At 38.9% G+C, this 25,448-nt stretch overlaps 1 protein-coding gene across 3 annotated transcripts in view; it reads right to left on the reverse strand.

Moving 5' to 3' along the window:
* Positions 1 to 462: 462 nt before the first annotated feature.
* The window catches only part of LOC118237706 (zinc finger protein 431-like), a 44,960-nt gene continuing 19,974 nt past the window's right edge, over positions 463 to 25,448 (reverse strand). Inside the window, exons 2-5 of one of the 3 annotated variants that reach the window (XM_035448401.1) lie at positions 22,456 to 22,581; positions 5,378 to 5,504; positions 5,118 to 5,178; positions 463 to 3,986 (exon numbers count right to left, since the gene is read on the reverse strand). In XM_035448401.1, coding sequence (XP_035304292.1) covers positions 2,357 to 3,986; positions 5,118 to 5,178; positions 5,378 to 5,447 — 1,761 coding nt within the window. In that variant the 5' untranslated portion in view covers positions 5,448 to 5,504; positions 22,456 to 22,581 and the 3' untranslated portion in view covers positions 463 to 2,356. Of the gene's footprint in view, positions 3,987 to 5,117; positions 5,179 to 5,377; positions 5,505 to 22,087; positions 22,279 to 22,455; positions 22,582 to 25,448 lie in introns of those variants that run through there. The other 2 variants (XM_027430014.2, XM_035448400.1) reach the window with 2 other exon arrangements.

The following is a 25,448-nucleotide window of genomic DNA, read 5'->3' on the forward strand; positions in this document are numbered from 1 at the left end:
AATGGCTCAGTGAGTGAGGTCTGTGTTGAGCAAGGCTGGAAACCTGGCCCTGATCACCATATAAAGAGGTCCACAAAGATATGTTCTGTTCTCCCCATATCAGACATGCCCCACAAACCAATAGTCACATTACACACACAAACATACCCCATAAACCTTTGTTACAAGATAAACCTTAGTGCCATTATATTATGTGGCATGTCTAGATAATTCCCTTAGAAGGAAGTACCTGAAGATTAAATGCCAAATGGGAAAGGGGAAAGCATGGAACATGAAATTATACATGTGCATGTAGAATATATATATATATATACATATATATATATATATACTCTTTATTCTTTATATGTATATATATATATATATATTCTTCATAGAACATCAAGTTATGATATGATATATACAGATGATTGCTGATTATCCTGCTTTATTACATCTCTTCCAGATAAATGAAAATACCACTTTAAATATACACATGAGGTATTTAATGTTTCTTAAATTAAGAATTTTAACATTTTTAAATTGTGTTGACAAAACAGCACACATTGGGTACAGTATATCATCTATCCTTGGACTTGAACTGAAGAGGCAGACACATGAGGATGATTGAGTCCAAATGTATTCCTTATCATTACTAAAATCCAAGCCAGGCTGAATAACAAACAAAATCTCAAGGGAATTTCTGAAAATATGAAAAACAAACCAGGAACAACAACCCACCACACTTTCTCAGGCACACTTACTTTAATTTACTTCCTTCAAGGCTACCATGAAAAAGAAATGGAACAAGATTTTTTTCTTGAAGCTGGAAACAACTGTGATGTCTAAAGTCTTCACCAAACCCTGTGCATAAAAGGGTTTTTCTCTTGTATGAATTTGTCTCTATTTCCTGACTTCAAAATCATATGAATATCTTTAAAATATTTACAGTTCGAGAGACATGGATAGGCAGTTAAGATATGTTCATTCCCAGGACCAAGGTCTGACTCTTGATAACTTCCTATAATCCCTACTACCAGAAGATCTAAGGTTCTAACATTCTCAGGAACCTGCATGTACATTCACATACCCACACAAACACACACTTACATCACATAATTAAAATTAAAATGACTCTTTAAACAAACAAATTTTCACTCATGAAAGTTTTTGTCTTGTAAGCATTCATTCCTATAACACAGGTATTGAGGCAACTAACAGCTTACTTACAGAGGAATACAGGGCTTCCTATGAGCAGAGTTTTTCATTGGAGATTTTCAGGGTGGGAATTTGTTGGATTTAAGTCACTGACCTTATAGAAGCTGAGAAACTGACTGTATTTCTTTATCAGGGAATGGTTTTGAGCTCAGAGATTCATTGGTTTATGCTCAGTTTGTCAAGTGTAGAATGTGTTTCTTTGTTTCTGGTTTCAAGGCCAAAGTGAGTCTCTTTCAGTGGTTCTTTTAATCACTTGAATCTGGTTTCAGAGCCAGGGTGTTTATTTCATTGGCTCTGAATTCAGGGAAAAATGTGTTTCTTTGGCTCCAGTTTCAGGGTCAGGGTGTGTTTCTTTGGCTGTGGTTTCAGGGCCAAAGTGTGTGTCTTCCACTTGCTCAGGATCAGTGTGTTTCATTGCCTGGATCTTTTACCCTACATATAGGGACTCATAAATTCATGCGTTCTTTTAGCCTGAGTTTGCTGGTGCATACATTATAAAAACAGTCATCATAATGCTTGAGTAGACTGCTGAAACTGTCAAATTCCTTCCTACAGAATAAACACTCTTGTTTATCTGAATGTAAGTGTGTTGGCAAAAGATCTTACAGAATTCTTTATAATAGGGAGCCCTCACCATCTTTTTGAGAACTGAAAGTCTAATGTAATATGCAAAGGCATTAACTTATTGCTTTCACACAAAAGTTTTACTCATATATAAAGTATAATACATAACCACACTGATTGCATCAATATAATTTCTCTGCAGGATGATATTCTCTCATGATTTTGAAGACTACATGCAAAGGCTTTATCACAGTGATTACATTCAGTGTTTCTCTCCTTTATGTGTTCTTATATGACACTGAAAAATACTGATATGGAAAGGCTTTACCACACTGATTACATTCATAGGATTTCTCTCCAGTATGTGTTCTTTTATTGATTGGCAGATGACTGCAGTGTGCAAAGGCTTTACCACACTAATTACATTCATAGGGTTTCTCTACAGTATGGGTTGTTTTTTTGTGTTCAAAAAGGACTGTAATCTGCAAAGGTATTACCACACTGATTACATTCATAGGATTTTTCTCCAGTATGCGTCCTTTCATGCCTTTGCAGGTGACCACGTTTTGCAAAGGCATCACCACACTGATTACATTCATTGGGTTTCTCTCCAGTGTGTTTTTTCATGCCTTTGCAGATGACAGTGTTGTGCAAAGGTTTTACCACACTTATTACATTGATAGGGTTTCTCTCCAGTGTGTATCCTTTCATGCCTTTGCATGTGACCACGTTTTGCAAAGGCTTTACCACAATGATTACATTTATATCGTCTCTTTCCAGTATGGATTATTTTATGCCTTCGAAGAGTACGGAGATCTGCAAATGCTTTACCACATTGATTACATGCATAGGGCTTCTCTTCAGCATGTGTCTCTTCATGCATTTGCAGACTACTGCGTTGTGCAAAGGCTTTACCACACTGATTACATTCATAGGGTTTCTCCCCAGTATGTGTCCTTTCATGCATTTGCAGATGACTGCGTTGTGCAAAAGCTTTACCACACTGATTACATTCAAAGGGTTTTTCTCCAGTGTGTGTTGTTTCATGCCTTTGCAGATTACTGCGGTGTGGAAAGACTTTACCACACTGATTACATTCAAAGGGTTTCTCTCCAGTATGTGTTCTTTCATGACTTTGCAGATTACTACGGTGTGGAAAGGATTTACCACACTGATTGCATTCATAGGGTTTCTCTCCAGTATGTGTCCTTTCATGACTTTGCAGGTGACAACGTTTTGCAAAGGCTTTACCACAATGATTACATTCATACGGTTTCTCTCCAGTATGGGATATTTTATGTATTTGCAGGTGACTGAGTTGTGCAAAGGCTTTACCACACTGATTACATTCATAGGGTTTCTCTCCAGTATGTGTTCTTTCATGCATTTGCAGGTGACTGAGTTGTGCAAAGGCTTTACCACACTGATTACATTCATAGGGTTTCTCCCCAGTATGTGTTCTTCCATGGATTTGCAGATGACTAGCACGTGCAAAGGCTTTACCACACTGATTACATTCATAGGGTTTCTCTCCAGTATGCGTCCTTTCATGCCTTTGCAGGTGACCACGTTTTGCAAAGGCTTTACCGCAGTTATTACATTCATGGGGTTTCTCTCCAGTATGAGTTATTTTATGCCTTCGAAGAGTAATGTGATCTGCAAAGGCTTTACCACACTGATTACATACATGGGATTTCTCTTCAGCATGTGTCCCTTCATGAATTTGCAGACTACTGCGATGTGCAAAGGCTTTACCACACTGATTGCATTTATAGGGCTTTTTTCCAGTGTGTGTTGCTTCATGCCGTTGCAGATTACTGCGCTGTGAAAAGGATTTACCACACTGATTACATTCATAGGGCTTCTCTCCAGTGTGTGTCCTTTCATGACTTTTCAGGTGACCACATTTTGTAAAGGCTTTACCACAATGATTACATTCATAGAGTTTTTCTCCAGTATGGGATCTTTTATGTATTTGAAGAGTAGTGAGAGCTGTGAAGGCTTTACCACTCTGATTACATACATGGGGTTTCTCTCCAGTATGTCCCCTTTCATGCATTTGCAGATGACTGCAGTGTGCAAAGACTTTATCACACTGATTACATTCATAGGGTTTCTCTCCAGTATGAGTTGTTTCATGTCTTTGAAGATAGGTGTCATATGTGAAGGCTTTTACACATTGAGCATTTACTGAAGGTTTCTCTCCATTTTGACGTTTTTCATTCCTGCAAGGATGATTGGCACATTTAAAACCTTTATCAAATTCAATGAGTTGTTGAATTTTTATATCTGTATGAATTAATTTTACAGGTAGGACCATTTATAAAGAAGAATGAGATCTTCCCACTCTATCACTGTGCTTACACTCATGTCTAGCCCCTTCATTTAGGGTTGTTTTGCATCTCTGATGATACCTGTGGTGTTATGATCCTGTATGATCACATTTACAGAATCTGTTTTCTATATGAGAGTTTTCACATATTTAAAGAGAACTGGAAAAACTCAGAGCTTTACCACCCTTATTGCAGTCATGAGTTTTCCTATACTTTGAGTCATACTACATTTGCTAAGTGAACTAGGACAAACAGAAGTGTTTACACAGTCTTAGTACTCACAGGGCTTTCTGAAGTATGAGTTTGTTGATGTATTAACAGTGAAGCTGAATAACCAATTAGTTCTACACTTGAATCAAATTAAACAAGTATACTCAATGTGGAGATTGAGATATATTTTCTAATTGTTCTGAGTGAGACATGTTAACCTCTTTCCATATCCCTATGATCGTATGGTTTGTATCCAGAGTGACATATGATATACCTAGTAAGGGAAGAATAACAACTAAATGGTTTCCACTATGATTTCACATTTTACTTTCTGTTCCTTGTAGACTTGTTACATAGGGATTAAGGTTTCTCCACAACAACTGCCCATTGAGTCTTAATTCTAACTATTCCCTCACTAAGCTCAGCCCAATTACAACAAGTATATGAGTAATAACTAGCTTTGCTTATTAGAAGGCTTTGGAGATTTACTTGTCACCTCTTCAATGCATATACCATTTGTAATATGAGTGGTATGAAATATATGGATTGAAAGTTCTACAGCATAGCTCTCATGCTGCTAGCATTCAAATGATATCTGTTAAGGTATTGTTTCCTTGTCTTCTTTCTGGAAAAAATGCCATGCAAATGCAATTCACCTACCTGAAATTGAGGTATATTGTTTTGTGAGATTTTAAAAATCATCAATGCACTTTAAGCTGTCCTTACTTATACTGCAACTTTAGTTTAAAACTTCCAGGACACATTACAACTACTTCAGAGGCACATTTGTGTCATCTTGCACATGAAAATTACCTTTCATATCTTCTAGAATTTTGATAACATTCTTCAACATGATGGTCTTCCCACCTGTATCCTACAAAGTAGTACCAGAAAATGGATGTTATATTATTGAAATTGTTCAAAATTTAAGTTAATATCTTCAGTGAACCTGAGAGACATACCTAATGTATTCACCATATTCTTGTTCTTTCCTAATCAAGTTACATAAGAGCATCAATATCCAAGGAATAGGTGCCCTTTATTTTAAAATGTGAAGGATAATTCAGTCTTACCTATAGTAGTAAGGTTCCTGTAGGTCTCTAGCATCACATCCTCATAGAGTTTCTTCTGAGAAGGATCCATTAAAGTCCACTCTTCCCAAGTGAAGTCAATATATACATCATCATAGGTCACTGCATTCTAAAATATCCCATACATGTGTAGGACAGAAAACATGATACTGACAACATTGTAAATGTATACTTCACTTCTTTAACAGCATAGTCATATAATTCTGGTGCTCCCCACACTTATTCGATGACATAGACATTATAATGTAATCACCAAGTCAATTTAGAAGGAAACTGTACAGGAGGTTCATCTCTTTCATTTGTGTAGCCTTTGAATCAAATATTACCTTAACATGTGTATTAATGAACATAGAGAGACAAATAAATAGATCAACAGAAGAAAGTACACATGAGAGAAATTGTATGAAAAATTATTAACTACCAAAAAGAAAAATAAGATGAACAAGCTGGGGCTGCTGGCTCACACCTTTAACCCCAGCAGACATATGTATTTACTTTTAAGTATAATGTCAATCTAGTATATGCAATTAGGTCCAGGAAAGCCAGAAAAACATATTGAGACCATGTTTTCTGTGCAAAAAAATCGGTCAAAAAAACCCAAAAAGATAAAAAGGACTCAGAGGTTACGTACTGAAGATCCTAAAAAGAATTACGCATTCACTCCAGTACATTTTCCAAAAACCTGAAGTACTCTAATTTAAACTGAAACATCAATAACATTTTATTAAAAGGCACTAGTGTTTAAACAGTTACAAATGAACACATGAAAACATTAGCAATATAAACATTGATCATAAACAATCAACACAGGGCAGGAGAGATGTCTCTTCAGTATAGAGCTCTTGTTGGTCTTGAATATAGGTGGGCTCAATTGCCAGTACTTACACAGGGGATCAAAACCATCCATTATTCCAATATCAGGATTTCTGAGACCATCTTTTGATCACTGTGAAGACCAGGTACCATGTAGTGCTTATCGGTGCATACAGGTAAAATACATTCATTAAAAAATCCAAAACAAACACAACAGGGAAGAAGGTAATGCACCTGCAATCCAATGACTCAGAAGGCTCAGGCAGTATTAATATCATGAACCATCCTGGGAAACAGAATGATACCTCCTACCAACTTTTAAAATTCAAGATATGGATGAAACTCAGTACAACAACATATGCTTGACATGTACAAAAACCTATATTACAGACCAATCACCCAATAATATAAAAATTAAAATAGCCAGGAATATTGACCCATCTTTAATCCCAGGACTTGGGACTAAGAAACAGGGGGTCTATAATTTTTCTGCCAGCTTGGTGTACAGAGCTACTTTCAGGACAACTGAGCTATACAGACAAACCTTGTCTTCAAAAACACACAAGCAAAAAATTAAAACAGGTGAATATCAAACTGCCTTAGCAATGAATAGCAATTGCTTCTACTGTACCTTATGTGATTTAGAGATAGAGTCTATATGGGTGGTGAAGGTATGATAACACAAGAAGCTGGCTGTTTAGTTTCAACCACAACACAGTAGACACCAAGAACAGGAAATGGGTTGAAGCTATAGAGACTGATATCACACCCCCAATGAGGAATTTCATCAAGAAAGTCTCTTCCTCAGAAAGGTTTCACAAGCAATCAAAAGAAATTCACAATGGAAAGACACATGTTCAAATACATCATCCTGTCTGGGAGGTTTTTCATTAAATCTACAATGAGGAAAATGCATTTAGTCACTTCAATGATCCTCATAGTCTGCAATGGCCCCTACACTGTTCAAACTTCCAAAGTCTCTTCTGACACTCAAGGTAAGCTTTTTGACTTGAGTGACATCTTGTAAAATCAGAAAACAAGTTCCATCTTTCCAACATGCAAAGGCACAGAATACCATTTACATTCCCAAAAAGAGAAATGGAGACACAGTGAGTAAGTCTGGATCAAGGCAAGACTGAAGCACAGTAGGACAAACATCAAATCCTGTATCTGTCTCAGATGCAGAGGGCTTCAGGTTCAAAGGTCTTATCCTTGCCAATTCTCATACATCCCTCTTTGGTTACCTCTACCCTTATATGCAGCTAGATCTCTATGGAAGAAGTGTCATAGCTTAAGTATCTTAAAATATTATGGTCTCAAAATACAACCCTCAATGTTGTAGAATATTATTTTAAGATGGGTTATATTTGTTTATACTATGCAACATTTGTTTTCATGTTGCAAAGATGTGCTGCATCCTTTTATGTGATATTTGTTTAACTCTGTGAAGATATGATGCTTTGCCTGTCCAAAATACTTGATTGGTCTAAAAAAGACATGAATGGCCAATAAGATGGCTGGAAAGGATAGGTGGGGCTGGCAGGCATAATTAGTAAATGGGAACTGGTATCTGGGAGGAAAAAAGGAAGGAGGAACAAGAAATGGAGAGGACAACAGGGGCCAGCCACCCAGCTGCACAGTGAGTCATAGAATAAAAAGTAAAGAAGGTATTTAGAATGAAGAAAGATAAAAGCCCAGAGGAAAAAGGTAGATGGGCTAATTTAAGAAAACCTGACTAGAAACAAGCCAAGTTAAGGTTGGCCATTTATAAGAAAGAATAAGCCTCTGTGTGTGATTTATATGAGAGATGGGTGATAGGCTCCCAAAACAGAAAAGAGAAAAAACAAAAACAAAACAAAACAAAAAACACAAAAAACCACAACCACAACACCAGGCTTTCTCCTCACAGCTTCATGAAATGAACTCTCACAGTCTCCTCACTGCATTTCTGACTCAGGTAAACATAGAAGCCTGCAACAATCCTGAACTGTAGCCACAGACTAATCCAATACCTTACATTTTGATTCTTTCTTGTTTCCAGGACCAGCATATGATGGGTGATCCTAGAAAGGTTATGATGGGTGATCCTAGAAAGGTTGATTTCTTAATTGGAATGGACACAAACAGGCTTGGACCACAGATGCAGCAGATTTTGTATGAAGTTGCTTCCTGGGACCAGCAACCACTTTGTTTAATCCTTCCATAAATTTTGCAGGTTTAGCTAGATTGAGTCTTACCCTTAGGGCACCTTGCTAGGCTTCCATTCCATAGCAAGAGACTTCTCTATAATGGTAATAAACGCCTTGAAAATTCCTGCCTGTTTCAGCACTTGACTGCCATCTGAAACTACCTTTTCGTTTTATTCTGCCCCAATTGTTTTTGTTTTTTCACAGTAGACCTGAGTGAATCATCAGTAATAACCATCCAACAGATTTAATATTCCATTTAAGAAATAAATCCACTATTTTAAAATTATGACTTACTACATCTTCAGGGCATATGGAGAATAAAAAAGATCTTGGAGCCAAGATATCACACAAATTATTTTTCTACTTTAATTTTTCCTAATACTATATATTTCCAACTGAAATACTGTGATGTCTCTCCTTTCTGCCATTACTCTCAACATTCCCATCTTCCTTGTCCAATTAAACTCAGTGTAAAACTTTCTATGGTTTTTGCCACCTAAAATCTTCATATCGTCCATATTTTTCCAAAAGACAACATGTCCAGGTTCTACTTAGCTTCAAAATCAATTTTGGTGTTCCATTTTTTGTTCTACCTTGTTTTTATGCTAATGTGATTAAATCCTCTAACCACAAAACATCTCAGGCATTGAATGGGTTTATTTGGCTCATCTTGTGAGATTACACAGCATCATTTTGGCAGTTTAGGAAAGAAACAGAAGCTAACAATTAAAGGCAAACCATCATAGGCATAGATGGTTTCCAGACCTTCTCTCTTACCTAGTCATTACTGTAAGGATTCAGGCACTATGCTCGCCTGCGCATCACCTGGGAAAATACACTCAGGCAGGTCTCTGATGAGCCCAGGTGCAAAGGACCTCTTTAAAAGAAGATCTCCATCCACTTATACTCTCTTTCCACTCTCTCTTTCCTGATCTTCCCCTGGGGCAGCCAGGACTTTTCCTGTCTCCTCTTATCTTCTGTCCTCTCTCTGTGTGTGTCTCTTTACATTTTTCTCTTTCTTCTCCCCTTCCCTTTATAGTAAAACTTCTTAAGCTCTGTCTGCCTGGCATGGTTGCCTGCCCACATGGAAACTGTGTTTGGCCACAAAGGAAATCCAAGAGAGATGAAAACCTACCCTGTACTCTCCAGAGTTTTCAGTTCTGAAAACTATTGGTATCTATGTACAACAGGCCACCTGCAAGTAACAAGATAAAGCCATAGAAACCACACAATGTTTAGCCGATGCGCTCTCTGTAGCCTGGAACTCCTTTGCCTTCTCTATTACTTAAACAATGACCTCATATAGTTATTTATTTCAAAGATTATTTCTTCCCTATACCTTTACAAGAAAAGTTCAGAGAAAAATTAGCCCTCATGGTGCCACTTCATAGTAACTCTCAGCCAGTTAAGAGATATGAATGGACGGTTCTCCCACGGTGAATATTAAATAGCCACACCCTGTGCCAATATTTTTTACATCAGCAATTGGAAATGATATGTAAGCAATTTCCTCAGTCTATAGTTTACAATCAGATGGATGACATCTTACTGTATTCAAATGTAGATATTTTAGAAAGAATGCTTGAAGAAGTTTAAAAAAAGTTGGCCTTGTTGGGGATGACAAATTTCTCCTGAAGAAAAAAAAATACAAAGAGAAGCTTCTATTAATTACTTAGGATATAAAATAATTCTACAAAAAATTAGACCTCAAAAGCTACAAATTAGGAGATATCAATTGCTGACTCTTAATGACTGTCAAAGATGGCTGGGAGACATTTCCTGTATGTGTCCCAATTCGGGGTTCACTGTGATGAACTGAATAATTTGCTCAAAACCTTAGACAGTGGAAAGGACTTACACAGTCCTAGGAAATTATGAGCTGAATCTGAGAGAGAATTGGCTTTGGTGCACAAGAAATTGCAGGATATACATGTGGATCATTTGGGTCTAAAGCTTGATTGCATTTTGGTTATGTCAGCCTCTAAGCATTCTCCTACAATAATACTAATGAAGAGGGAAAATATTATCTTAGAATGGATCTTTTTATCACATAAACAGAGGGAAAAATTAAAAACTTATGTGGAAAAAGGTCTCTGAGTTGATTCTAAAAGGAAAATTATGACCTCAGCAATCACATGAATAGACCCAGCAGAAATGGTAATACCTTTTACTAATGATGAAACTGACAAATTTTGGGCAGAAATTGAACCTTGGCAAAGAGCTTGCAGTAATTTTTTGGGAGAGATTAACAACAAATACCCCCAAAACAAGATAATTGAACTTATAAACAGAACTAACTGGACCCTTGCTCACACTGTATGGGGAACAACAATATCTGGAGTCCCTATATTCTATACTCATGCAAGTAAATCAGGAAAGGCAGGTTACAAATCAGAAAACTTAAAAGTGGCTCAAGCCATTTTGATTCTGTCCAAAAGTCAGAATTATGTGCTATTCTCATGGTATTAATGGATTTTACAGAACCTTTCAAGATAGTTACTGATTTGTAATATGTAGAAAGAGTTGTTTTGCATATTGAAACTGATGAATTTATATCAGATGTTACAGAGTTGGCTGTATTATTTATTCAGTTACAAGACATAATCAGATATAGATATAGATAAAGATATAGATATAGATATAGTTGATATAGATATATCACAATGTGATCCCATATGATCAGGCAATCTAGCACAAGGCAATGATGAAAATGATCAAGTAGTGATAAGAAATGTGTTGGAGCACTCAGAATTTCATTAAAAATATCATTTCAATAGCAAAGGTTAGAAAATCAAGTTTTCATCACTTGGAAATAAGCCAAGGAAATTGTAAGGAAATGTCCTACTAGTTCTTTATAAACCAAACTCTACCACCTGCAGGAAGTAACCCAAAGTGTACTCAAGGGAATGAAATCTGGCAGATGGATATGTTCCAATTTGTATAATTTGGAAAATTAAAATATGTACACCCACAACATTGATATTCAGTTTTCAAAGGGGTACTGCTTTGAGTTCAGAAAAGGCTGATTCTGTAATCACACATTTGTTAGAAATTACAGCCATCATGGGAAAATCTGTGAAAATTAACATGGACAATGCCCAGCATATGTCTCTAGTAAAATGGAACAGTTCTTTGCTTATTACAATATAAAGTATATTATAAGTACACCACACAATCCTACAGGGCAAGCAGTTATAGAAAGGTCAAAATGAACTCTAAAGGATATGCCAAATAAACAGAAAGGGGTAATAAAGAACCCCCGGAAATAGATTGCATAATGTTTTACTAACTTTAAATTTTCTAAATACTAAAGAGAAAGGAACAACAGTTGCAAAGAGACATCAGATAATAGAAAACAAAACTATGGAATTAAATTAGCCTATGTACTTTAAAGATGTGAAGGAATATTGGGGCAAGGCAAGACTAAAATTTGACAGGACAAACAACAACTCCTTTAGCTCTGTTTCAGGCAGGTGGTGCTTCATTCTCAAAGGGCTTAAATAGTTCTATCCCTGAAATTTTTCATACATGTCTCTCCTTTGCTACTTCCATTCGTTGTATGCAGCTCTCCATGGCAGGCATCTCATAGCTTAGGTAACTCAACATCCTATCATCTTAAATACAACATTGGCTTCATTTTCATAGCTCCATGCAATGAACTCTCACAGTATCCTCACTGGGCTTTTGATACATAGGTGCAACAGTTCTCAACTGAAACCACAGAGGAAGAATATATGACCTATAAATTTTGCATCTTTCTTGCTTCCATAACAAGTACAACATAGGTTAGCTCCCAGAAAATTTGGCTTCTACATTGTCATGGATGCTACCATACTTAGACCAGAGTTGCAGGAGGTTCTGTAGGAAGTTGCTTCATACAGATTAGGAATCAAGTTGTCTACTCCTTTCATAAATTGAAAGCTTAGTTGGATGCAGTCTTACCCTTAGGGTATCTTCCTAGGTTTCAACTGCCATGAAGGGCTAACCCTGATCTTCTTGATATTTCCTTCCTCTGCTTCACCATAGGACTGCCATTTGAAACTACCTCATGCAGTTTTCCTCTATGAAACTGACTCTTCATTTCTTTCTGCACCACTTTTTCTTTTCCACTGTGGACCTGAATGAGTCATCAGTAACAAACACCTAGCAGAATCAATACTGTGTCCAAAAGATCAGACAATTATTTTTTAATTCTCTAATCAAAAGCATCTCAGTTAATCTGGCAGATGTTGCCAGATCACCACCCATAATTGTGGGAACTTAGGATAGAAACTCAAGTAAGAAACTGAAGGCAAAAACCATAGGGAAACTTTGTTTACTGGCTTTCTCTTTTGCTTGGTCACTGTCTTCTGCTCAGCTAGCCCTCTTATCCACCTCAGGTCCACTTGCTATGATATTGCTACATAGTGGAAGAGCCTTCTCACATCAATCATCAATCAAGACAATTACTCACAAACATAGTAACTAGTGATTCTGATCTGGGCAAGCCTCAGTTGATGTTTCCTCAGATGACATTAATCTACATTATATTGACAGCTGAAGCTAATTAAGAGAGAGACAATAATATAGGAGAAGATTTTAAAGACCGAAAAAAAATCCATTGACCATATCAATCACTTATGCAGAAAAAATTCAAACATCAAGTTAGCATGGAAAACAAAGATATATCTAGAAATGAGGGAAACAAGCCTGTAAGATCAAAAAGAGGAAATTAAAACTGGCTCTAAACAGACTCTTCCCAAACAACAAAAAAAAGTCAAGGAAATTATAATATAGTAAATTTTCTGAAAAGAAAATGGTGAAGACCAACCATTTTCCAGGGAAACAATAATATAAATGACAATAAAAAGAACAACATAGATGGCACCACTGACCAAACAAGACAAAAAGGCATACCTACAAAAATATTTCATGGTCCCTTAAATAACAATGACAAGATGTTAATGAAAATTAAGACTTTGGAAATCACTGGCCAGCACTCACCCTGTGCACTACAGTCCTGTCCTTTGCTGATTATAGAAAATGAATTGGGTGAGAAGAGCTGTTCTGCCAAAACTGGAGAGATTCACTTGAGTCTTTCTAATGTTTTAGTTTGTAGAACACAGTTTTGACAACTAGAGGATCTCATTCCCTAATGATAAAGAAAAGGAAGTCTGATAGGATCACTTAGGCACCATTTTGTTTCCTGTGACTGATGATTGACTTAAGTTTGCATCAGACTGAGGAAATGAAAACTTTCCCAAACCAAATGCAAGATAACAGATTTTTAAAGAAACAGTGCATTGTTTGTATTATACACATAAAGAAAATTGGTTTGCTCTAATTGTTTTATGAGTCACAAGAACTTTTGAAAACAAGTTTATTGCCATATTTCATATATGTTTTTGTGTAAGAGAGAATATCTTCCATGTGTATACAGGTGACATATGAGAAAAGAGGGTGTCAGATCCCCTAGATCTGGAACAGGAGGTGGTTATGTGTGATGATATATTATTTATGATTCATTAAACATTGCCTGAAGATTCAGGCAAAACAGCCACAAGCTATAGAGGTCAGACAGTGGTGATACACACATTCGAACCCAGCAGCCATACTAGATAGCCATAGAGCCAGGCAGTGGAAGCACACACCTTTAATTCCAGGACTCAGGAAACAGGCAGAAAGATCTCTGTTAGCTCAATGCCACCCTAAGCTGCATGAAATTGAACAAGTCCTAAAGAGAAACAGCTCATACAAATATGAGCTCTCCCAGGATTTGAGAGGTATAAAAGGAAAAAGCAAAGGGTCTCATGAAAGATCTATTCAACAGCCATGCTGAGGATAGGGCATACCCTTTTCAGCCTGAGGTAGAGATAAGAGCTAGTGGCCAGCTGTTTTGCTTCTCTGATCTTCATGTTGAAGCTTAAACACTAATATCAATCTCTAGTTTTGTTTGTTTTGTTTTTCATGTTACAGCAACTCCAGACAAGATTTATTATCAGAATATGTTAAAATAACACACATTTCGCCCTTTTATGAATAAAAATGGGAGGTTTTTTACTAACATAGTAAAACTACATACAATAGGTATAACAACTATATACAAATATATACAGGCATGAATTATATAACAATGTCAGGGTCATATCTACTTGGCAAATTTAGAGAAAATGTTTTATCTATTCTATCTTGGTGAGTCCAAGGTGTTGTACCTAAATTATTTTCCATCCTAACACACACCCCAACACCGAAACCAGCTGTCAGTCACCTAAAGTCAGTCCTGACTTACCACTCCCCTCACAACCCATTGCTTGTTCTCATAGGAGGGTCGCAGGCATCTCCTGCAGAATGCTAGCCCACAGGCCAGGACTCAGATTACCCCCATGACTGGAGCTGGTTGCAGAATCCTCAATCCCCAAGCATGGATATGCTACAAACTCCATCCCCTCCTCACCTTCACCCCAGCTGGCTCTGGGGCCAATGAGAGGGGATCTGCTGCAGAGCCCTCCTGCTCCTCAAGTATATGTACCCTAGTTTTATTTTTTTTTCTATTGATCCCAAACTCTAGTAAAATTAAGGGAAATTTAATTGTTGTGATTTGGGTCTGTTTACCTTTAAACCCTCCCTGTAGTTTTTCTAGAATCTTTTTGTAGTTAGTTAAGCAGGCTTTGGAGGACTTCTAAATGAATGTTACATTGCATTCTTTTTAAAAAGGTGTTGGTCCCTCCAAACACACATGACTAGCATTCTTGCCAAGAATAAACAAGTCCTAACTCTACAGACTCCTACAGAACTAGGAATCTAGGCTCTAGGGTCCATAAGCCGTTGCCACACCAGAATCATATACCCGGGTGTCCCTATTCCTATGTACCCATTTAGAGTTCACTGGCCCCTCTGGGCAACAGCTATGGCAGTTTTGCTTTGTCCCCTGCAAACCTGAACACTCAGAGAAGCAGAGGAGCTCAAACTGTCACTTCCTACCTCTACATTTCCTCCACCCAAAAGGGTCAAAACCTTCTCTTCAAGCTGCCTTACTACTTCCTGTTTCCTCTCTGTCTTCAGGCCTCCAAGGCTCTATGGCCAGCTGGTGGCTGGCTCCACCCTCTGACTCTAAGCAAACTTTATTCATCAGAACACAATCAACATATCACACATTTCCAGACTTTTCTCTAAATAAAAAGCAAAGATTTTAACTAACACAGTAAAACTATATACAGTAAGTACAATAACTATAAATATATATAGGCAATAATTATATTAACAATGTCTAGTCCATTAGTTTTGATAAATTCAGAGAAAATACTCCATTATTTCTCCTGTATTGAAGAGTCCAAAATGTTGTACCTAATTCACACTCTATCCTTGTATTACCAACCCAAAACTATCTTCTTCTGTCTCTCAACCTTACACAATTTACACCCCTTTTGTTAGTATCCTTTCTGAATTTGGTAATAAGGAAAACCATAACTAAAACTATGTAGTCTTCACCTCCATCAGAGACCTGAGAAGGAAATAATATTACCTGAGTAAACAGGAAGTGCAGAGCAAACCACTTCCAAAACTAAGAGATGACAGAAACATTTGGCTCCTTCTATAAATTAAGTTTGGCTGCATGGAGTCTTATACTTGGGACAAAATTCTGAGGCTTCCAATGCTGAAGAAGGACAGTCCCTTTAATGGTGCTTAAATACTTGAAAATCCCTGTGTCTTTTTTTTTTTTTTTTAACCACTTTACTGTCATCTGAAACTTTCTGGTGCTGTTTTTCTCAACAAAACACAGACATTTCCTTTCATTCTACCTCTTTCTTTTTCACTGTAGACTTGAATGAATATTAATCATTGAACATAAGCAATATTTTGTCTCAGGAATCAACTCATTACTTTTTAATTCTGCCTTACCTATTTTCTTAGGACATGGAGAGAATAAGAAAGATTTGGAGCCAAAATATCACACAAATGAACTCTAGCTAAATTTTCATGAAGTCTTCTAAGCACCTGTGCTTACTCACCAGGCCAAGATCACCTGATAGGACCACAAGGAACAAAGCCAGGCTTGGGCTAAAGAGGCCACAGAAAGATGAAGCTGTGACTGCCTTATTGAAAGCAATTAGAATTTTTATATCTTTATCAGAAATAGAAGACATGGTAGTTTCCAGGATCAATACTGTTGTAGTTGCCAAGATACAATGAAGTTTCCAAGCTATACATGGTACACAAGATCAATGTCTAAGACCAATTGTCCTGTTAAGTTTCCATGCTTCCTTGACTAAGGGATTATGTAGAGAAACACAAGCAGTCAGAATGTTTCTCTGCCTGAGGGAATGCACCAGTCTGTCAGGAACTGAAAGGTACATTGTGCCCCAGGAGCCATGTACTTTAACCTGAAAAACCTATGATTCATGTCTCTCTAGGCAGGAAGGCCAGGTCAACTCCATGGTTCCTCACAGAGCCTATTGCCCACAAAAATCTTATGACCTTAACCTCTAATGTCTGCTATTACTCTCAACATTCTGCTCTTCAAGGTCCATCCAGAACAGCTGATTAAGCTCTATGAATAGCTTTCTATGGCTTCTGCCATCCAAGTTCTGATGCCTTTAACATTTTTTAAAAGTCAACATTCCCTGGTCCTTTGCAGCAACAAAATAATTTTTGAGGTACCATTTTTTGGTTCGAACTTTCTTCTCTGATGCTGTGATTAAATTTTCTAACCAAAAGTAACTCAGGTAATAAACTCACATATTTTGTTGTTCCCCTAGGTCACAGTCCCTCCTTGTGAGAATTTAGGATAGAACCTCAAGCTAATAAATGAAGGCAAGTGTGGAACCATTGTTTCCTGACTTTCTCTCTTGCTTTATCATTGTCTTGGACTCAGATCCTCTTGTTCAGAAATATTGCCAACTCAGTGGAAGAGCCTTCCCACATCAATCAAAATCAACACAATCTCTCTCAGACACAACAACCAGATATTCTGATCCAGGCACACTTTCAGTTGATGTTTCCTCAGAGGACTCTAGGCAATATCACAAGGATAGCTAAGGATAATTAGGAAAAAAGAGACAATAATATATGAGAAGGGTCATTGTATTAATCATATCAATCACTCAAGCAGCAAAAACACTGGAGATAGCAACAACTGGAAAACACAGATATGACAGGAAACGGGAAAAGGCAAGTGTCTAAGATCAAGAAGAGAAAACTAAAACTGACTCTCCACAGAAACTTCCCAAATCAACAAACACTCAAGGAACTCATAAGAAATTTTCTGAATACAAAATTGGTGAAGGTCCAGCATTTTCCAGAAAATGAACAATATAATTAGACTATAATTAATAAAATCAACAACATAGATGGCACCACTGACAAAGCAAGACATAAAGATATACTTAAATGGTCCCTTAAACAAGAATGACAAGATTCTAATCAAAATCAAACTCCAAGAAATCACTGACCAGCATCCATCCTGTATACTCTGGTTCTCTTCTTTGCCAATAACAGCAAATGGGTTGGGCAAGGAGGACTATTATACCAAAACTGGAGAGATTCACTGGAGGCTTTCTGATGTTTACCTTTGTAGAACACAGTTTTGACAACTAAAAGGATCTCATTCTCTGATGATAAAGGAAAGGATGTCTGTTAGGATCACTTAGACACCATTTTGTTTCCTATGAGAGATGATTGCCTGTAAGTCTGAATTAGAATGAGCAAATGAAAACATTTCCAAAGCCAATGCAAGGTAAGAGATTTTTAAAGAATCAGTGTACACCCAAAGCAACTTGTTTTACTCTTATTGCTTTATAAGTCATGAGCACTTTTGAAAACAAGTTTATTGCTATTTTTGGCATATGTTTGTGCATGAGACTGAAGATCTTCCATTTGTATACAGGTGACATAGAAAACAAGAGGTTGTCAGATCTCCTGGATCTGGAATAGTAGATAATTATGAGTCTCCCAACCTGAGTATAGATATCTGAACTCAGATCATCCCCCAAAAGAATATGTGCTGAGCCACCTGCCGAGACCCATAATACCTTTTATCCAATACATCAAAAGTCTTTCACAGATTAATAACAAGAACAACAACAAAATGTAAACGAATAAAGAAGTAAATAAATGATTCTGAGTAACATGATACATCAAAATTAAGATGTGTATGGTAAATTTGCACTATAAAGTGAAAACAATCTAATGACAATGCCCAACAATTTTGAACAGAAGACCTGATTACAAAGCTACATTTATAGTGGAAATACTCAGAATGCTCAATGGGAATTTGAAAGCAGAATACAATGATTGACTTAATATGACTTGTATACTTACCACAAAGTTACAACAGTCAAAATTGTGTACAAGGGATTCAATTCAATTGTGTGCTGGGATTCAAGGCGTGCACCACCAAAGACCAGCACCAATGATGGATTTTTTTAAATCATTTTTTTATTTGAATTAGAAACAAGATTGATTTACATGACAATCCAGTTCCCTTCTCCCTCCCGTCCTTCCCTACCACCCCCCCAATTAAAACCCTACCTATCACTAACCCTTTCTTCTATTCTTCACTTGACTCAACCTTTCTGCTCCCTCATGACCTCTGCATCCTTCCTCTTCTTCCCTTCTCCAATGAGTGATTTTTAAAAAGATAAAATAATGCATTTTAAAATAAAAACAAACTTAGCTATATTGACTGTAAAAGTATAGGTCCTTCCCTAGTAGCAGGAATGTCATTTATAAGAGATAGATTGACCCTGACTATCAACATTTATGTTGGCTGCTGAGCTCTGTAACCTGACACATAGAATTACAGTCAATGGCCTGTTTCTCTGAGCTGACATAACTGTGTCAAGAAGAATTGAACATATCTGTACAGGAGAGCTGCCTAATTGCAAATTCAATATTCATTGGCTCAAGATAATCTTCCAAACTGTACACCTACACAATCTGGTCTGTTATTATTCATATGATATGAATTAAAAATACTGGAAAAATTACAAAATCATCCCCCCCAACCACAATCAAGTCCTTTTTCATAATGGTGACTCCCACAGATGATTGCCTACCCTGTTTCCCCTGTGGTGTACACAATAAGCTATTCCTCCTATTTTGGTCTGAAGGAAGAAGCCATGCTCCACACACAAATCCTTTCCCTGTGACAGCACTGGATAGTTAACTACATGACTAAAATGGACAGTTTTATCTCTGAAGTGGTACAGTCATTTAATTTGCTGATTTTGAAGGTCTATAGAGGACAGCAAGGACATTTCCCTGGAGAGCAACAGACTGGAATCAAAGAGACCTGAGTCACCATAAGACAGCTTGTTTCAGAAACATTTTTTCAAAGAGGATGGAAATGCAGCTGTTCTAGAACTAATATGCCTTCCCTGGAAGATATCACTTCATACACTTAAGAAATTAATAAAGAATAATCTCTTTAATGAGAGTATGCATCCATCTCTGGCTAATGCTCAAGGAGGTCTCAACTTAGGCAGAGTTTGCATTCCACAAATGCCATCATCCTTAAGTGTCTTTTAGGTTCATGCTCCAGGTTATATTTTGAACAAATTAAACAGAGACCGGCAACTTGCAAGTCTAGCTCCTTAGGCAGATGGGAGAGTTACAGAGCAAAGATATTCCCAGAATAAATTCTTTTTATTTATTTATTTATTTATTTATTTATTGGTTTTTTGAGACAGGGTTTCTCTGTGGCTTTGGAGCCTGTCCTGGAACTACTAGCTCTTGTAGACCAGGCTGGTCTTGAATTCACAGAGATCCGCCTGCCTCTGCCTCCCGAGTGCTGGGATTAAAGGTGTGGGCCACCACCGCCTGGCCCAGAATAAATTAAGTAAACCAGTGACCTGAAACAGCAGGTCATTCTTCACTGACAGGATGCTGAGGTAAAGGTGGCAGGGGATAAGAAAGATAGGACAAATAAAAGGTAGAAAAGATAAATCTGGAGTGGGGAGGTCTTGCACAAGTTATGTCCCATGCCAAGTGAGCTTCTTAAGAAAATAGCATCTTAGCCAGAAGGTGGTGGCACCCACCTTTAATCCTAGTGCACTGGAGGCAGAGGGAGGCAGATCTCTGTGAGTTCAAGGCCAGCCTGGTCTAAAAGGGAGTTCTAGGATAGCCAGGGCTGCTACACAGAGAAACCCTGTCTGGAAAAAAAGAAAGAAAGAAAGAAAGAAAGAAAGAAAGAAAGAAAGAAAGAAAGAAAGGAAGGAAGGAAGGAAGGAAGGAAGGAGGAAAAAGAAACACAGCATCTTGTATACTAGTTTCAAGGATAAATGGCAAAAAATGGAGAACTTCTATGAAATGAGCAGAAACTGTCATGCAATGGGACAAACACAGGGAGGAGGCTGCACAAGGGGAACACAAGTTATTTCAAGATCATTATGGACTAAACCCCCAGTGGCCTTGGGACTAATAAACACAGCTCCATATGGTGGGGAAGGTTGTATTCTCAAGATCTGAAGTAACCCCTCCACTAAGGCCCTGGCCCTAGAACATTACCATTGCTCCCAAGCAATTCCTGGTTTTACACAAGGCTCTCTGTTTTATTGTCAATATACCAGCCCCTTAGGAAAAGCTCCCAAACCCTGGGACCCAGGATGTTACTAGCTCTCCTGAGAATGATTTTCCTCCATGCCTGAGGGCTTAAATGAAAGCCTTGAATGATTAGGTCAGCCCTTCACATAACAGTGTTTAACTTTTCAAATAGTTGTCACTTGGTGTCATATTGCCCATATGGCAGAAACTATGCTTTTCTCAAGAAGAAAACTGGAACTTTATGGCTCACCAGGCCCTAAAGTTGGTTGTGACCCTTCAATGCCTGACTCCTTAAGTAGTTTGTTAGATGCCATTTCTTTGATATCGGGCTAGAGACTGGTTATAACATAAGGGTGGCTCCTTTGTAATGGTTTGGAGCCAAATGTCTGAACAATCCTAGTGTATAAATGTCTATCCTAGCTTCCTAATCTCTGACAGGCCTGGTTAGCATATACTTGTCTTTTGGGTGTCTTAGAGGCAGTCCTCCCTCACCTTAATTTTGCTTTGTGAGACTCAATATCTCCTAAGCATTAGTAAATCCTTTATATCACCAATTCTATTTTTCTACATCACGGCATAGTGCTGGAGTGCCACACAACATATGAGATGCCTTTTACAACCTACACAAAATTGACTATAAATGACTCTTTACACATAAAGATAAAATGCAAAGTACTGACTATCTAGAAGATAATAGGGAAACTAGGCCTCTCGGATTTTGGTGACCTGCTTTCCAAGGATGCAACAAAAGCATGTTGAAGTTGACTAGAAAGATGTTGCTACACACAGCTCCCTGCTCCCAGTGCTCTGAGCAGATTCAGCCCACTAAGCAAAGTTATTCAGAGGCCTACCTCTGGGTCCAGCGAGTTTCAAGAACCACAAGGGACCTTACAGGACAGGAAATCTGGCTGCAGGTTTCCAACCACATCCGGCTAGGACCCTCCACAAGGGCTCCCGCACTTCCCCATCTGCTCCTTCCAATCCAGGAACAGCAGCTGCTCCCAGTGCTCTGAGCAGATTGAGCCCATAAGCAAAGTAATTCAGAGGCATGCCCCTGGGTCCAGGGAGTTGCACGAGCCACACCTAACAGAACCTCACAGGACAGGGAATCTGGCTGCCGGTTCCCACCCGGATCTGCCTAGGATCCACGACACCGGCCCCAGCTCCTTACCATCTGCTCCTCCCCATCTGGGGACATAAGTCCCCTGTTCACCATATCGTGGTTTCCCAGGTCGCCCAAGTTCTCTGCTCAGTTCCCCGCAGCACGGCATACAAAACTCCTGTAGCCAGTTACACTACAAAGCAGGTACTGAAGCCGGCAGCAGGAAGGACCATGCAACACTTCTGACTGGCAGGTCATCTGGAGGCCCTGATTGGCTAGTGAGGCCTGAGTGACAAGAGCACCTCCCTTAGGTTTATAGTGTGCTTAAAGACACAGCACATTATTTCCTGTCCATGCATTTCCCCAGACTCAGACCTTTTCCAGATCTGCAGAGATATGCATTTCAGTATCACTTGCCCCCGGATCCAATAGCTTACCCTGCTGTCTTCCTGCTCTCAATGGGCACCTCCCCTTCTTCCTCCTGGATACAATGTGGCTAGCTAGCTTGCACACCCCACTATATTATGTGGGGCGGGGTGATTGCTGTCACACTGGTGGATGGACTAGGAGAATATTAAAATAAAGACAGATTTTAGGACACAAAAGATATTTGTTCTGTGACCTCATGATGCATGTAATTTTTAATCTACTATCCACAAGAACTACAGATAACCATGAGAGAAAAGCAGGAATCAGATCACGAACAAGATGGCAGGTCCCTCCGGAAGGCTGGGTGATGGTTCCATTGCTTTAGAATTTTATTCCTGAAATTCTTTTTCTTTTCATGGGAAATGAATAGCTTAAGTATTTTATTTGTTTGCAAGTAAGCTTGTTAACACGATTATGCCCAAGTCACAAAGACCCTCAGAGACCACCAAGGAGACAAACTCACTAACTGCAAATGCAATGCTTTATTGTTCAATCCTACCAGTAGGGACTCTGTCCAACAGCCTCTAAAGGGAGTGGCCACCCAGTTCATTACAGGAGTTTTAAACACACACACACACACAAAACAGGATTACATCAGTAGGTAGGGAGAGGCATGAGTTGGTTCCTGATTGGTTGACATTTGGGGTACAATTAGGGGAATTTCTCAAAGTCATATTTTTGGCAGGGCAACTAATCTGTCAATGCTTTTGATTGGTTGGCTACAGATGTGAACACATGGTGGTTTCTATGACTTTGTCTGTTGGCCAGTTCTCATTGGTTGGTGCTGGGAGGGAGCATTCTGTGGTTTTATGGCTTTGTTCTTCTCTTGAGGTGGTCTGTTGTACATAGTTCCTAGGGACTAAGATCCTGGATTTTCTTTGTGTCTAAACATAGTTTTCAGGAACTAAGTCTCCTGGGGACTTAGAAGAAGGTTGTCTTGGAGTTTCTTTGTCTTTAGTTTTGGCCCTTCATATCTGTTTCTTACAGGTGGCCTGTTGCTCACAACACAGTCTCCAAGAACTAAGCTTCCTTGAGGCTAGGGGGAAGGATGGACTGTGTTTGTTGTGAAGGCTTGAAGCCTTTTTGAGTTTAGTTTACCCCTTTCAAACACTATAATGAAAATGTACAAAGAATTATGTTGCAGTTTTTTGGTTAGATTTAAGTCAGAGACTTTCATTAATAAGGAATCTTCCAATGTGAATACCCCAGAAATGTCCATAAATTATGGGGTCTCAACAGCTTGTGTCTGAATATCACCTTACCTTGGAAAGCATTAGCAAATATTTGAATTAAAACTCAGGAGTTTTCTGAAACAAAGCTGTAATTAATAAAACTATTCTGTATTCAAACTAAAACAATTTAAATAAAATTTTCCTCTCCAAAACAATAGTAACATAAATGAGGCTGTTTGTAAAATGTGGCCCCAAACAAGTCACAGTAAAATTAAATGTGCACATAACTCCCACCTCCTCAAAACAGAGGCTGCTTTCTGCTCACAGCCAAGGGACCAAGACAGAGAACAGCCAATATGCAACTTCAGGTAGGGGATGGCCAAATCCAAGCTCTAACACTTGAACACTGTAAGGAGCATGTAAACAGACAGGCAGGCAGAAGCCTGGTTGCAAGGAGATTAGGAAAGTGAATGTAGGCCTGACTACTACAGATAAAAATGAATGTGTGTGTGTGTGTGTGTGTGTGTGTGTGTGTGTGTGTGTGTGTGTGTGTGTGTGTATGGCTGGTCTATGGACCTGTAACTGTGGCCACACCCATTTGGGTGTGGCTTCAGGCAGACAGAAGGATAAAGACAGGAGATTGAAGCATAACTTTCTTTTGCTTGATTCCAAGCAAGATTTTTGTTAAGGTTAAAGTTCCTTTACAAAACAACTGTTCTGTTCCAATGTTTAATTTTGGTACTGTGACTCTGTTGGACTCCTACAATATTCCCTGCCACAAGGCTACCTCAATGTCCTATAGGCTGCCTCAGTTTCATTCCCATGGATGCCTCAGTGCCCCCACCTCCACCCTTGACTCTGCACCACCCAGCTGCATCAGTTTTCCCCAGGCTTCATGGGTGTCATGTCCCCCTAGGCCTAACTGTCCCCTCAGGCCGCATGGGTGTCCTCCCTGCCTAACTGTCCCCCTATACTGCTGTAGTGTCCTCTGCTGCATCAGTGTCTCATCCCTGAGTGCCTCAGTGAACCCCATGCTGCTTTGGTGTGTCTCCCTCCATGTCACTCAGGGTGACCATATGTCCCTTGGCTGTCTTGGGATCCCCAAAGCTACCTCGCCCCCCCCACTCCCTCGTGTCTCCACCAGCTGCCTCAGTTTACCTGTGCCTCAATCAGTGACCATCAGCTACCCTGATGCTACATGTCTACCCGGTGTCTCTCCCAGCTGCCTTGGTGTATTCCCTAATTGCTGCATTCCCCCCCCCCCCAGGCTTCTTCAATATGCCCCAGTCCCTGCACAGCACCTTAGACGACCACAGGCTAACTTGGCATTCCTCTCAAGTCCCTCAGTGTCCTGCAGGTTACCTCAGGACAGAGGAAACCTGCAGAGTCCCTGAGGTTTTCTCAGTTTCCCCCTCATGGGTGGTCCCATGTTTCCCCAGCTGCCAGTGTTCCATAAAGGATGCCTCAGTGTCCACCCACCACCACCCACCAGTTTCACAAAAAGTAAAAGACCCAGTGACTGATATTGGAGTTCAAACTTCAAGCTGAAAATCAGAAAAACAAAGCAGCGAACCACTAGCTCTTATCCCTACCTCAGGCTGAATGGCCTAATCATGCTGCCTCTACTCAGCCTGGCTATAGAATCCTGAGACTGAATGTCTTCCAATCCTCAATATGGCTAGAGAATGATATTCTGGCTACCCGGGTATAGCACCATTCTGCTTTGATGTTGCTGCCCAGTTACCTCAATGTCACAGTGACTTGCCTGGCACAGCTGGGGAAGAGCTGGGTTCAGGGTACTTGCAAGGTGGAGATGGGTACAGTAGGGT

The sequence above is a fragment of the Cricetulus griseus genome, chromosome 8, assembly GCF_003668045.3.
Source record: "Cricetulus griseus strain 17A/GY chromosome 8, alternate assembly CriGri-PICRH-1.0, whole genome shotgun sequence".
NCBI classification, from domain to species: Eukaryota; Metazoa; Chordata; class Mammalia; order Rodentia; family Cricetidae; genus Cricetulus; species Cricetulus griseus.